At 46.0% G+C, this 14847-nt stretch overlaps 1 protein-coding gene across 3 annotated transcripts in view; it reads right to left on the bottom strand.

Moving 5' to 3' along the window:
- Nucleotides 1-343: 343 nt before the first annotated feature.
- The window catches only part of LOC148501671 (estrogen-related receptor gamma-like), a 67465-nt gene continuing 52961 nt past the window's right edge, over nucleotides 344-14847 (bottom strand). For all 3 annotated transcript variants that reach the window (XM_088450144.1, XM_088450145.1, XM_088450146.1), the window contains exons 6-7: nucleotides 14557-14826; nucleotides 344-1408 (exon numbers count right to left, since the gene is read on the bottom strand). In XM_088450144.1, the coding sequence (XP_088306270.1) occupies nucleotides 1164-1408; nucleotides 14557-14826 (515 nt within the window). In that variant the 3' untranslated portion in view covers nucleotides 344-1163. The remainder of the gene's footprint in view (nucleotides 1409-14556; nucleotides 14827-14847) is intronic.

A 14847-nucleotide genomic window follows, 5' to 3' on the forward strand; every position in this document is an offset into this window, starting at 1 on the left:
ACTTCCCGACTGCTTCCCTTCCCCAGTAGTAAGGCAGCTCCCTGTAATGCCCCCCCGCTGCACACACACAAAAAAAAAACAATACTTACCTTAAACCCTGCTCCAGTGCCTGCTGCCATCCGTCCCCGGCGCCTGCTCCTCGTAACTATGGGAGTGACGTCATGACACAATTTCAGCGGGCGCCCGGCCAATGGAGGGTGCAGGGGGTGCGATCGCTGGGCCGGCGGGCTCCATTAGTGGCCGGACCCTATAGCAACCGCACCCCCTGCACCCTCTGTAGTTACGCTATTGCACACAACGTATAATGTGTACTCAGCAATACTTTCAAATATTCCAATTGTATCAAATTACTCTTAACTGCCGATATCCTAGGGACAGAGTGACAGTATATTAACAAATCACTCCTGCATTTTACCTCAGGGCCATCTTTACCTTTTTTTTCAAGTCATTGAATGTTATTTATTTGTTCCATGATCCACTCCATGTATAACACTGTGTAATAATATTGCGCGTTATAAATAATAATAATGGTTGCAGGCTTGCTACTGGCCCTCTTCCCACCCTTATCTGAGGAATAGCTGAAGCCCCTAATTCATGTACTGTATTTTGTAGTACAGTTTTAAACAAAAACCTCTGCCCACACCTGAGAGACATGCCCTGGGCTTCTACAAGGACAAAACATTTTCTAGATAAGTTGTATGAACTGTTATTTGTTATTGCTTTCACAAACAATGAGCAATATCTACAAGTGCAGACACAAACAATGGCAGTTTTCTTGATTGTTATATTTGGGTGGTACCACCTGAAATCCATCCGTCCTAAGACCAGAGCCGTTTTCTGAAGGTTGACAGCGCTAGTGTTTGTACCCTACACTTCAAATCTATACATAGATGAAAGGAACTGTTTGTGAAATTCTGTCCTTCTGCGCAATATCCAATCCTCCAATGTGCCAGCCAGTCGAGCGTACAGTCTGACTACAGTTAAAAGTTAAACCCAAATGGCCATTTTAGTCTACCCATAGTTTGCAAATATTGAGCGACAACATCTGTGTGATTTATGTTTTTTAAACTGATTTAGTTTAAATGGAAGCTGCTGTGGGAAGTCCATTCATCCAAGGTCATGGCTCAATCCAATGTGGCTACTTCCTCGTGGTAGCGGAATAGTCACATCTTGGCCTCCAGCATTTCCAGAAAGAGTTTGTGCATTGGGATTCTCCCTTCCAGCCGAATCTGGCAGAAGGTACGGACAGCTTCGTTTGCTGTCTGGCGGAGCAGGGGCAAGGTCATGAGAAGTTTGCCGGAGCGGTGGGGGTCTTCATCGTGGTGCTCCCTCTCATAGTCCTGCAGGCCCTCGTGAAGACGGTCTTGGAGGCTCAGAATAGACTCTGCATTCTCAATGCTACCGGAGTCTGTGACAGAGAAGCAAGATAGATTAGAAATCAGCCTGGACAAAACGTTTCACATTATGTTTCCTATTATATTGGAACGGTCCTCTTCAGCTGGTTACACACTTACCCGATGAAGCGGCCGATTTAGCAAGCTATGCACACTTACCAATCGGCCACTCGATATGTCTGGCCAGATATCACAACTCGGCGGGTACTTTTGCCCACCCAGTTGGGATGCCAGTGTCGCCCGTACACACAGCCAGACGTACCGATATATCTTCAAGATATATCTGCATCAGCTCTACTGCAGGGCTGACCTGATATGCCTGTGAACGATGTGTATACATATTGGGTGTATACACATGTTGATCCGCTACCAGTATATCTAGTAGTATGTAACCAGCGCATTAGTCAGTGTTTTCCAAACTTGGTCCCTATTGCCCACTCACAGTCCAGGGACTGAGAATATCCATACATGAGCACAGGTGGCTTTAATTATTACCGCAGTCAGTCTGATTTACCCACCTGTGCTGAAGCAGGGACATCTATAATGTCTGGACTTTGGGCCTGATTCATTAAGTATTGCAACTGCAACAACGTACCGCACATGTGTCTGCATCGCAGTGCACGAAGGAGCCGTTGTGATCGTACAGCGATCACACAGACCACGTAGAGCCATCGCAGAGTGATTGACAGGCAGTGCGCATTTCGGGTGGTCTGCGAAACGCAGGTGTGTCTGTCCGTTTGAGCGCCATTGCATGGGCGTGCATAAATTGTCATTGCACGCGCAGCTTGAGTACTTACTGCGTGCAAGGTTAGCAATTTCTAAGTAAGGCCAGGGCTGCTGTAATTCTGCGTGAGGTGCCGATGGTACTCTATGTTACCGATTTTTATGTAGGTTTACAAGGTATTAGTATGTAGCGGTAGTGGGAGGCAGTGGGTGTCTCTATGCTGGCAGAGCAACGGCATTGTGATTGCAATCGTTAGCATATTTTCACAGCAGACCTGCATGCGATTACAGATCTGCGATTGCAATAGCGATTCTTAATGAATCAGGGCCTAATTCAGACCCGCTCGCGAGCGCTGAGCGCTCGCAAGCGGGTCGATGGTGCCGTAATGCGCACGACGGAGGGAGCTCCATGGTGTGCATGCGCGAGACCCGCATAGCGACAGCCAAGCTGTCGCTATGGGTCTCGCACCAAAGGGGGCGTGCTGTCGATGGTTGCTGCCCAGACGGAGGCGTTCCCATGGGAACGCCTACCATCTGGGTCCGGCCCCACTGACATCACTAGTGATGTCAGTGGGAGTGCTTTTGGCTCTGATAGAGCCAAAAGCACTCCTGGGCTTGCGGCAGCGAGACCCTACCGCAGGGTCTCGTCGCAAGCCCGATGGTCGCGATGGTCTTGACCATCGCGACCATCTTTTTGGCCGCTCGCTATAGCTGTGGGTGGTCACCCACAGCTATGCGAGCGGCCAGGAGGCCGCTCCAAATTTAGGTAGGAGGGCCCTGATTCAGAGCGAGCGCTCTGGTCAGAGCGTCCGGCTCTGAATCAGGCCCTGTAAGTGGACCGTGTGTGGTAAACACTGCTCTTAGAGATAGAGGCCCTTATTCAGAGCCAGACGCTCTGACAGAGCGCTCGCTCTGAATCAGGGCCGTCCCTCCTCCTTTTTGGAGCGGCCTCCTGGCCGCTCGCATAGCTATGGGTGACCACCCACAGCTATAGCGAACGGCCAAAATGATGGTCGCGATGGTCAAGACCATCGGGCTTGCGACGAGACCCTTGCGGTAGGGTCTCACTTCCGCAAGCCCTGGAGTGCTTTTGGCTCTATCAGAGCCAAAAGCACTCCCACTGACATTACTAGTGATGTCAGTGGGGCCGGCCCCAGACGGTAGGCGTTCCCATGGGAACGCCTCCGTCTGGGCACCCACGCCCCCGGCAGGCCCACCAAAGAGGGCGTGCAGTCAATCACCATCGACAGCACGCCCCCTGTGGTGCGAGTCCCTCTCGCGCATGCGCATATCCCTGTTATTTGTTTTATTCCACTGCTATTAATCTTATGTTTTTTATAAATACGGAAATTGTACAAATCAGCTTTCAAATAAGACACATTCTCCTGTCCCTACATTAGCCACAGGGATCGCAAATCTGTAATGTCTGATAAAGGCTCTACAGCATACTGTATGAAGTAATAAGAGAATTAAAGACCATTGTAGGACATCTTGGATTAAAGGTTCTTTTTATAGACACCTCTTGTTTAATTATCAGTATTTTCTTCAAAATGAATCATCAGTAAATGATAGATCTTAAGATGTGCACACACTGTCGATATATCGTTCGTACAGTCGACAAACAATATATTATCCCGACCGTCAGCCGGTGTGTACACACAACATATCTGTGAATGACGTTGTTCACAGTTATATAGCGTCGGCCGTGCAACAAGAAAGATATATCATTCACATTGCCTGTATGTGCAGGCAACCGGCCGAACGCCCCATATGCTGGCCGCAGGGACAAGTGACAATGATGTAACAACTGGTTCTTGTAACACGACTGGCTGATTATTAAGTCTGTATGCACAGTCGCATACTTACCAAATCGGCCGGTCGGTCGGCCAGCCGGGACGATCTGTCGGCAAAGTGTGTACCCCAGATTGAACAAAATATAATGCATTGTCCATCCTACAGAGGGGGTCATTCAGACCCGCTCGCGAGCAAAGGACGCTCGCAAGCGGGTCGATGTTGTGCGCATGCGCGAGACCCGGCGACCGACGAGGAATACGTCGCTCGGGGTCTCGCACCAAAGGGGGCGTGCTGTCGATGGTGAGTGACAGCACGCCCCCTTTGGTGGGTGTGCCTGCCAGACGGAGGCGTCCCCATGGGAACGCCTACCATCTGAAGCCGGCCCCAATGACATCAGTAATGATGTCAGTGGGAGTGATTTTGGCTCTGATAGAGCCAAAATCACTCCTGGGCTTGCGGCAGCGAGACCCTACCGCAGGGTCTCGTCGCAAGCCCGATGGTCGCGATGGTCTTGACCATCGCGACCATCTTTTTGGCCGCTCGCATATGCTGTGGGTGGTCACCTACAGCTATGCGAGCGGCCAGGAGGCCGCTCCATTTTCAGGGAGGAGGGCACTGATTCAGAGTGAGCGCTCTGGTCAGAGCGTTCGGCTCTGAATCAGGCCCTGAATCTCCATATGAAACTACTGTTCAGTGTAACCCTGCCTAATGGATAACATAATAAATTCCAGTTTCTCTTATCTCACTTCCAGCATTAACCAATTAAACAAAAACATATTTATACTTTTTAAATATTGTACTTCTCCGTCCTTCCCACTGTGACATCAGTTAATCCCGGATAATGTTAAAACCATATATCTAATGCTTTTCATCTAATTTTTTACTCTGACTTCTAGCATGTAGGAGGGGGCTGATTTAAATAGCAACCAATTAGGAATTCACTAATCAATACAACTGATGGGATATTTAATTATAAAATGATCAGCCTTGTGCTTGTAGTCTCAGTAATCACTTCTGCAGTGAGACACAATCTCAACATAGGAAATGACCACAAAGCTCTCCCCATGTTTCCTAACAACCATACAGCCCAAGAAGATATTATTGTGTCATTTATATTTATAAATTAAAACTGCAGAGAGCTACCAGTATGCTAGATTGTCAATATAACGGTCTATAATTATATTCCAATGTGATAAACTTGGATATAGTGAGTGCTTATACCACCTAAATTCCATCTAGTAAGTGGATGCCATTTTTGGTCTTATCCCTTGCACCTAGTATAGGGTAAGTGTAAGGATTGATACTAGTGATGACAGCTACACTCGCAGACAGAGGGCTGTACAATAGCAGAGATACGGGCACGGACAGATAATCACAGTAGATTGCGACTCCACTGCATGCGATCCAGAATCGAGCGCATGATGTCAGGGAGGATACTACATTATTTGTTAAGGTGCTTACACACGTAACGATTTTTTGAACGATTTAACTATAATGACGTCGTTATCGTTCAATCGTTGAAAAGATCGTTCAGTTTCTGAGTTATAACTATGAACGATTGTCGTTGATGCGCGTTCCCGTTTGTAGTTTATTCTGACTGGCCAACTGAACGATTTTCATTAAGGGAAGTTACAAAAATAGTTTGTAGTTCAAAAAATCGTTCATTACACTTTAAAAAAACTGGCAGATAATCGTTCAGAAAATCGTTGGTAACAAAATCGTTGTGTGTGTATGCAGCCTTAGTGATTTTTGGCTGCGTGTAATATCACTTTAAGCAATCCAGGTTTATGCTTCAGTGTTGTGCTAGTTGGCAAAATATGCGCTCACTGTGACGATAATATTGCTTTTTTAGATTTAGGTTTTTTTTATTAAGTAGTTTTTATTACATTTTCAAATAACACATTTTTTTTTTGTTAAACAATACGCAATGTACAGGCATGTCGCTAAGTGGTGAGAATATGAACATGAGATACAATGATATACAGTGACAATCTCTGGACTGATTATACAGAACCAGCATCACAAACAGAAAATACTTCATGGTTTCAAAGAAAGGGAAAATAGATAAATACAATGGGATATGTAAATTAAACAGGTAATACTGTAACAACACAGTTCCATGTACAGTATATCTACACGCAGCGAGCGAAAGTACTATAGGCCAGGCCCAGGCTTTTTTTTTAGATTTTTACATGAAAAAGGATTAGATCACTTGTATATTCCAATAGTCAAAGAGAGGGATACAGTGCTTATGTATTTATAAAAGGTTTTTTATTACAAACTGAAAATCAAAAGTTACAAGGAAAGTGTTTGTGGCCAAATAAAGCACTGACACAAATCTAAATTAAGCAAATCCATTTGGTGAATGGATCGCTCGAGGCTTCAAAGCATTTGCTTACTCCGCGAGGATAGCACTCCCCCCCTCCCACCCCTCTCCCTTTCTCTTTTGTTCCGATACATCCCACACAAAAAAAAAACACCTCAGGACATTATTGATCGGCCAATGCCAGACTCCAAGAGACGGCCATCAATAACACACGACCGTCTATTTGTAAAGCCTGTGACAGCTGTCAGTGGGAACATCTCATGGCTCAAACCTCACAGGAGCAAAAAGGGATTGGATTGTGAAGACTAAAGTAGTAAAGGAACTAGGAAGCCATATTAGTGGGCGGGGGACCTCTTCAGAGGCCAATCTACCAATCATTGCACCCACCAACGAAGGACGATTTATAACTACCTTATAAGTTCTTAGCCATGCACACTAATGGAGGAATCATATGGGACAATATTTTTATAGATGGTCCTGAAGGCACACGTGTATCCATAGCTAGATCATCTATTATCAACTAATGCTCCGGCAGTGAGCCCAGTGTGCACTCAGAGACCCAGATTATTTTTGTTTTTTATGTTTTGTTCTTTTTGACAAAAGGAGAGGGGTCCAAACAGGGATGGTCTGGGGCTAAAACTGGAATCGGTATTATGATATGCCGGCGGCTATTCAGCTGAATATCCGACAGTGGAAGGCCGCATGGTACAGAATGCTGACAGCGGTAGGTAAGTACTCTAACCTACCCCTTCTCCCCCTTAACCCTCCCTTAGGGGTGCCTAACCCTAATCTCCCCCATAGTGCCTTATCCTAACCTCCCCCCGGGGTGCCTAATCCTAACCCCCCTCCCCGCACCCTAAACCTAACCCTCCCAGGGGGTGCCTAACCCTAACCTCCCCCCTAGTGCCTTATCCTAACCTCCCCCCCGGGGTGCCTAATCCTAACCCCCCTTCCCCTAGACTAAGCCTCCCCGGGGGGTGCCTAACCCTAATCTCTCCCCGGGGTGGCTAAACCTATCCCCCCCTCCCCGGGGAAACAGCCGTTACTTTCCCGTCCGGATGATCGGGATTGCAGCGCTTCGAGATGCTGACGTCTGTATCCTGTTCACTTTCAGGATATCGGCGTTGGCATATTGGCGAGCAGCAGTATTTCAACACCCGGCATTCTGTCCGCCAGCAATATGACTGCATCCCCTAAAAATCGGGCACGGCATCTACTCTGCACGCGGCTTCTAATCTCGGGAGTGTGGCCTCACATTACACCCACCTTTCAGTGGCTACCCTAGAATGCCCCTGCGCAACGTGACACCATGATGTCACAGCGTGCTTGTGAATTAGAGAAAGTGTGCCGGTCAAGCAGTGTCGAGAAGCAGAACTCCAGATGGCCTGACTGGCATATCAGGCCGTCAGCCCTTCTGGCATTTGCCAGAATTGCCAGGTGGCCAAATTCGGCTCTTGGTCCAAATTGGTATGTTGCCTAGGCCCCATGGAGTTTTAATGTGACTCCATACAGTGTATATTTTGCACTGCAAATAATTACTGCTATTTATCTCACAGAATTATCCGTAAAAATCACCATCCAGTTACATGGAACAAACACAAAATTAAAATGTGCTATGTAAAACAGATATTGAGTCCTGAAAATCTTTTCAGATGGCTTAGTAATGAATCTATATTTGGCATATTTGTTTTCTTTGAATTACTCAGCAGACTTGTTTAATGTAAGGTTTGTAAGATGCGGTCATGTATCTTGTTTAAGACATGATTAGTAGGGGTGTGCACCGGCCACTTTTCGTGTTTTGTGTTTTGGTTTTGGATCTGGATCTTTCTTCGTGTTTTGGATCTGGATTGGTTTTGCCAAAACCACCCTTCCGTGTTTTGGGTTCTGGGTTTTGTGTTTTGGATCTGTATTTTTTTGAAAAAAAGCATAAAAACAGCTAAAATCACAGAATTTGTAGGTTTTTCTGCTCCTATGCTATTATTAACCTCAATAACCTTAATTTCCACTCATTTCCAGTCTATTCTGAACACCTCACACCTCACAATAGTGTTTTTATGTCCAAAAGGTTGCACCGAGGTAGCTGGATGACTATGCTAAGCGACACGAGTGGGCGGCACAAACACGTGACCCATCTAGGCGTGATACTGCAGTGGCAGACAGGATGGCAGTTTGAAAAACTAGGCCCCAAACTGTACATAATGCAAAGAAAAAAAAGAGGTGCAAGATGGAATTGTCCTTGGGCCCTCCCACCCACCCTTATGTTGTATAAACAGGACATGCACACTTTAACAAACCAATCATTTCAGCGCCAGGGTCTGCCACACAACTGTGGCTGAAATGATTGGTTCGTTTGGGCCCCACAAAACAAGCTGGCAATTAATCTGTCCCTGCACAAACTGGCTCTACGGAGGCAAGATGTCATCCTCATCCTCCTCATCCACCGATTCCTCACCCTCTTCAGTGTGTACATCCTCATCCTCACAGAGTATTAATTCGTCCCTGCTGGAACCACAGGTCCCTCTGTACGTTCTGGAGGCTGGTCTCCCTGGAAGAGTTGATAATTCATTTTATGAACATCATCTTCTCCACATTTTGTGGAAGCAACCTCCTACGCCTTTCGCTGACAAGGTTCCCGGCTGCACTAAACACTCTTTCGGAGTACACACTGGAGGGGGGGCAACTCAGGTAAAATAGAGCCAGTTTGTACAGGGACCTCCAAATTGCTTCTTTTTCCTGCCAGTACAGGTACGGACTGTCTGACATGCCTACTTGGATGCTGTCACCGATGTAATCCTTTAACAGATAGACGCACGCTTGTCGCTGCTGCTTTAAGGATGCAGGTGCAGCTACAGCCCTCGCAATTCACAAAGACAGAAAAAAGAAGAATATTTTTATTGTTTGTGTAGCACACTTTGAGGGTGTCACCACCCTTTAACAGACAGACGCACGCTTGTCGCTGCTGCTTTGAGGATGCAAGTGCGGCTACATGGCACACAAGTCACAAACACATTAAAAAAAATTTTTTATTTTTTGGAGCACTTTGAGAGTTACAACACCCTTTAACAGACAGACGCACGCTTGTCGCTACTGCTTTGAGGATGCAAGTGCGGCTACAGCCCACACAATTCACAAAGACAGAAAAAAAAAGAACAATATTTTAATTGTTTGTGTAGCACACTTTGAGGGTGTCACCACCCTTTAACAGACAGACGCACGCTTGTCGCTGCTGCTTTAAGGATGCAGGTGCGGCTACAGCCCACACATTTCACAAAGACAGAAAAAAAAAGAACAATATTTTAATTGTTTGTGTAGCACACTTTGAGGGTGTCACCACCCTTTAACAGACAGACGCACGCTTGTCGCTGCTGCTTTGAGGATGCTGGTGGAATCTAGACGGGATTTGGAACCGAGGACACACTACCTCCATCAATTGTCTAAATCCCACTGCACTAATGGCGGATACCGGACGCACGTCTAACACCAACATAGCAGTCAAGGCCTCAGTTATACGTTTTGCTTCAGGATGACTGCTGTCGTACTTCATCCTCATCGCTAGGGACTGTTGGAGGGTCAATTGTTTAGTAAAAGTAGTGATGTTCCTACTTCCTCTCTGGGATGATGAACAACTCCCAGCAGCAGCAACAGCACTAGGAGGAAGTGGTTCTTGATCTTTCCCTATTTTATTTTTATCGGAGAAAGTTTGGTCCTCCATTTATGTTATATTAATATATACGTGCGGCTAAAGCGCACACAAACACAGAAAATATTTTTTTATTTTTGCTGGAGAGTAGTGCACTTTGTGGGTTACACCACCCTTTAAGAAATGAGCCAGCCGGCTCTTTACTTATGGGACACAGGCACACGCTTGGCGCAGCTCCTTTGTTGATGCACGTGCAGCCACAGTGCACACAAGTCACAAACACAGAAAATATATATTTTTTTGTTTTGGAGTGTACTTTGGGGGTTACAGCACCCTTTAACGGTCAAGCCAGCCGACCCTTTACTTATGACACAGGCGCACGCTTGGCACTACTTTGTTGATGCACGTGCAGCTACTGCGCACACAATTCACAAACACAGAAAATAATTTTTTTTTTGGTTTGGACTGGAGTGTACTTTCGGGGGTTACAGCACCCTTTAACGGTCAAGCCAGCCGGCCCTTTACTTATGACACAGGCGCACGCTTGGCACTACTTTGTTGATGCACGTGCGGCTACTGCGCACACAATTCACAAACACAGAAAATAATTTTTTTTTTGGTTTGGACTGGAGTGTACTTTGGGGGTTACAGCACCCTTTAACGGTCAAGCCAGCCGGCCCTTTACTTATGACACAGACGCACGCTTGGCACTACTTTGTTGATGCACGTGCGGCTACTGCGCACACAATTCACAAACACAGAAAATAATTTTTTTTTTGGTTTGGACTGGAGTGTACTTTTGGGGGTTAAAGCACCCTTAACGGTCAAGCCAGCCGGCCCTTTACTTATGACACAGGCGCACGCTTGGCACTACTTTGTTGATGCACGTGCGGCTACTGCGCACACAATTCACAAACACAGAAAATAATTTTTTTTTTGGTTTGGACTGGAGTGTACTTTCGGGGGTTACAGCACCCTTAACGGTCAAGCCAGCCGGCCCTTTACTTATGACACAGGCGCACGCTTGGCACTACTTTGTTGATGCACGTGCGGCTACTGCGCACACAATTCACAAACACAGAAAATATATAATTTTTTTAGCACTTGGGGGGAGCACCCCTGATGGACAGAGCACCCCCTGGACAACACTACAGCACCCCTTTAGGACTGGGACACTGCACAGGACTTTGGAGTGGACACAGCCCCTATGGAGAACTGACTGCACAACACAGTCCAACCAGCCCCTATGGACTTTGAAGTAGTGGACACAGCCCCTATTAACAACAGCAGCACAGCACAACACAGCCAGCCCCTATGGACTTTGAAGTAGTGGACAACAGCAGCACTACACTACACTACACTACACTACACAGCCCTAACTCCCACCCTCCCTCTTCACTGTCCACAGCCGAGTGAGAAAATGGCGCCGACGCGGGTACCTTATATAGGATCCAAAACCCGCGAGACTCGGAAGGCGGGATGATGACGTTTTGCCTCGATTTCAGATCCGAGTCAGGCGGGAAAAGTCGAGCCTGACTCGGATCGGACTCGGATCGGGGGGCTCGGGGGGGTTCGGATTTCAGAAATCCGAACCCGCTCACCCCTAATGATTAGAGACAAACACACGTTATATATTTAGATGTAATTTGCAGGAGAGTTTAGGAAGGATCATAGATGGCGGTCTCTGTATGATTCAGATCGAGCTCAGGGTGGCAGAATTGAATGCACAGCACTATTCTCACTTTACAATTTAGTTTATTATTGTATTCATTCATAAGTACTTATTATATTAATATGTAGCAGTTGATTCTGATAAGGCTGAGTTATTTTCATGTAATTAAGTTATACAGATAGGAAGCAATAGAGGGTGGAACTCTTTATTTCTACAGAAATAGAAGCAGCAAGGAGAAGCACAGGAAAAGTGGCCTGCATGGTACAACATTTGAACAGGCAATTGCTATGTCCTCTTTTGGTGGACTGTCGTGATTTATTTACTGTAAAATTTTATCTGTATTATGTGGCAGTCACAATAATGCTCTCTGAATTGTATGACAGACATTAAGATGCTCTCTGTATTGTATAATGGTCACTAGGATGCTCTCTGTATTGTATGGGTGTTATATGGATGTTCTCTCCATTGTATAACAGTCACTAGGAAGCTCTCTGTATTGTGTGGAGGTTACTAGGATGCACTCTGCATTGTATGACAGGCACTAAGATGCTCTCTATTGTATTTAGTCACTAGGATTCACTCTGTATTGTGTAGAGGTTACTAGGATACTATCTATTTTATATTGGGGTAATTACAATGCTTTATGTATTGCGTGACATAATGTGTGGTGATGGGAGAATTTACACAGTACACAGTACTTTCTAATAACGTTGCCAAGTTTATTGGTAGGGGCCCCCACAATTGAGTTGCCCTGTGGTCCCCACAAACCTTAATCTGACTGTAACCCTCTATGAAGTCGACCAAATGGCAGACATTTAATTAAATCCTATAAAGTCATTTATGTAAATCCTACAGCTCGGCAACAATACTTCTGGATACTGGTAATTGACACAAAATCCAGATACCAATATACAGTCTAATAATAGAGCTTTGGGCCACCACGCACAGCCTGTCTGAATGTGACTGAGGTGCCTTTTCATCATAAGTAAAAATTCTCTGGAGGTAATTAGGTTTAGAACTGGCATGGAGTTCTACCTAATTACCGGAGGAAATCATCATTCCTCCTCTCCATAAGTATCTATTCCGAAAAGCTGTCATTTTTGCGATGACAGCTTTTCGGGAAATAGATACTTTTCCCTATCTGCTCTAACTTACCGCAGCTGTAATCAGTGCTGCGCATGCGCCGTTACATCCGTAAAAGCAGCGCATGCGCAGCACTGCCTACAGCTGCGGTAATTGTGTCCCCCCCCAACCCTTCCTTCCTCCCCCCTCTACTCACCTCCCCCCTGTCCCCCACTTACCTGGCCGCTGCAGCCGCCTCAGGCTCCGTCTGCTGTGCTGACACTGTGTTCTCCCGGCAGAACACAGTAAAGTTTAGAAAACAGTGTCAGCAAAGCAGACGGAGCCTGGGAAGCGACCAGAGTGACGAAGAGAGCCGGCGGAGGACCTGCCCAGCTGACAGCAGGTAAGTGTAACCCGCTATACGCCACTTGACAGTGGCGTATGGTAACACCATCAAATTCCGAAAATACATAATTTTCGGAATTTGATGAATAGCATAATTTCCATATCCCCATACTAATGCATGGGGAGTGTGGAAATTAACGCAGGCGGACTTAACCAGAAGATATAAGTGATATCTCCTTTGTTAAGTGTCTTCATGAATACTAAAATAACGGTAATTAAGGAAAATGTCCTTAAAACCGTTATTTTAGTGTTGATGAATAGGCCCCACAGTCTGCCTAAGTGTGGAATTGCACATCAGGAATGCAGCAGCAGTCTTCTCCAAGAAAGTTACTAAATTGACTCCTGGTTAATGATGATGGAACACATTGTGTCTGGCATAAACACTCCATTGGGTTCAGATCTGGTGACCCTGAAGTCCTAAGTATCATGCTCTTTTGTTAACGGGCTAGCAATGTTCACATGTTGTGGATGTGAACATTGTCATTTTGGAAGATACAGTCCTGTCTTAAAATAAATGCTGCAACATAGGGTGAAGATGATCATTCAGCACCGGAATATCTGCACCCAACCCTGGCAGGGATATGTGCCCTGCAACAGTATGTAACCATTTTTTTATTTTTGTTTCACTGGTTGAAATTTGCAGTCATATCAACTTCATGAATGGATATCATAATCCAGGAGTGTGTGCTCCACCATTTGTTGTCATTTGCTGGTGATATTTACTTCCAGGCTGATGTCCACTTAGACTCAATTAGTTAGACATCATCAAGTTGAGCTGTCATGGTCCCTGAAACTCCTGCAAAAAGTGCTCCAGCAGTCACCCACCTTCATAGTCGCTAAGGTCTCTTCTTGCAACCATGACATCCATAATTAGTCAATCACCACCATTTTTATACATAACCCTAATTAAACTGGGATATTATGTGCTTAATGAACGCATGAGTGTGTGTAAGGCCTGGCTTTCAATATGCTTAGCGTCCCTTATTGAACCATGTGTTTCCAATTTTTCACCCACTCCCTCAAATTATAATATTACAGAGTACAAAAAGCTCCTTATGAGATAATCCTTGTACATGTAGATCTCAGGTCCTGCACTAAGGGTCATAGTAAAAGAAATTGCAGAACCGTCCTTGCTACTCTAATAGTGGAATGATAAAATAAGTCATACTTAATCAGTCAGGCCGGCACTACGGGGGCGTAGAGCAGCTGAAGTGGGTGGTGCCATGTTTATCGGCATTGTAATGCGGGGGCGGGGCCAAGATGACGCCATTCACAGGCAATCTCGTCATTGGCTGCCTGTACCGCCCACTTCACTTGCGAAGTGGGTTTCCATGGCCGGGGTAGCAGCCGGCACCGGGAGACTTGGCTTTTTTCTCGGGCAGCTGGGAGCTCCACCCGACTTTCGGGAGCCTCTCGCCCGTGCCGGCAGATTAGGCATGTATAAGATAAGTGGACAACTAGAATGTGAATTCAATTAATGTTATTATTAAAACAATGTTTCTGTTGGGTAAGAGGCAGAACCAGAAGTGATGCCCAGTACCTGAGTTGGCGAGAGCCATGGCTTTCAGAGTGACAAATTCCTCTTTGTCCAACTTTGTCTTTCGATATTTCCTGACCAGCTGTAGGAGGACAGAATGAAGGTTCAGGAGGCCAGAGCTGCGGCACTGCTCCCTGCCCAAGAGGAAGTTTTCTGCCACTGCCAGCTCATCGTTCATCTGTAAGGAACGATAGACGATGCCCAGGACCAAGACTTCCATCCATGCGCTTTGCAGAAGAGCCATCTGGTCCACCAGTGACAGGACGGAGAAACCTAATTAAGAGGCACATGAAG

Source organism: Taudactylus pleione, unplaced genomic scaffold (genome assembly GCF_031769625.1).
Source record: "Taudactylus pleione unplaced genomic scaffold, aTauple2 ptg000507l, whole genome shotgun sequence".
Taxonomy (NCBI): Eukaryota; Metazoa; Chordata; class Amphibia; order Anura; family Myobatrachidae; genus Taudactylus; species Taudactylus pleione.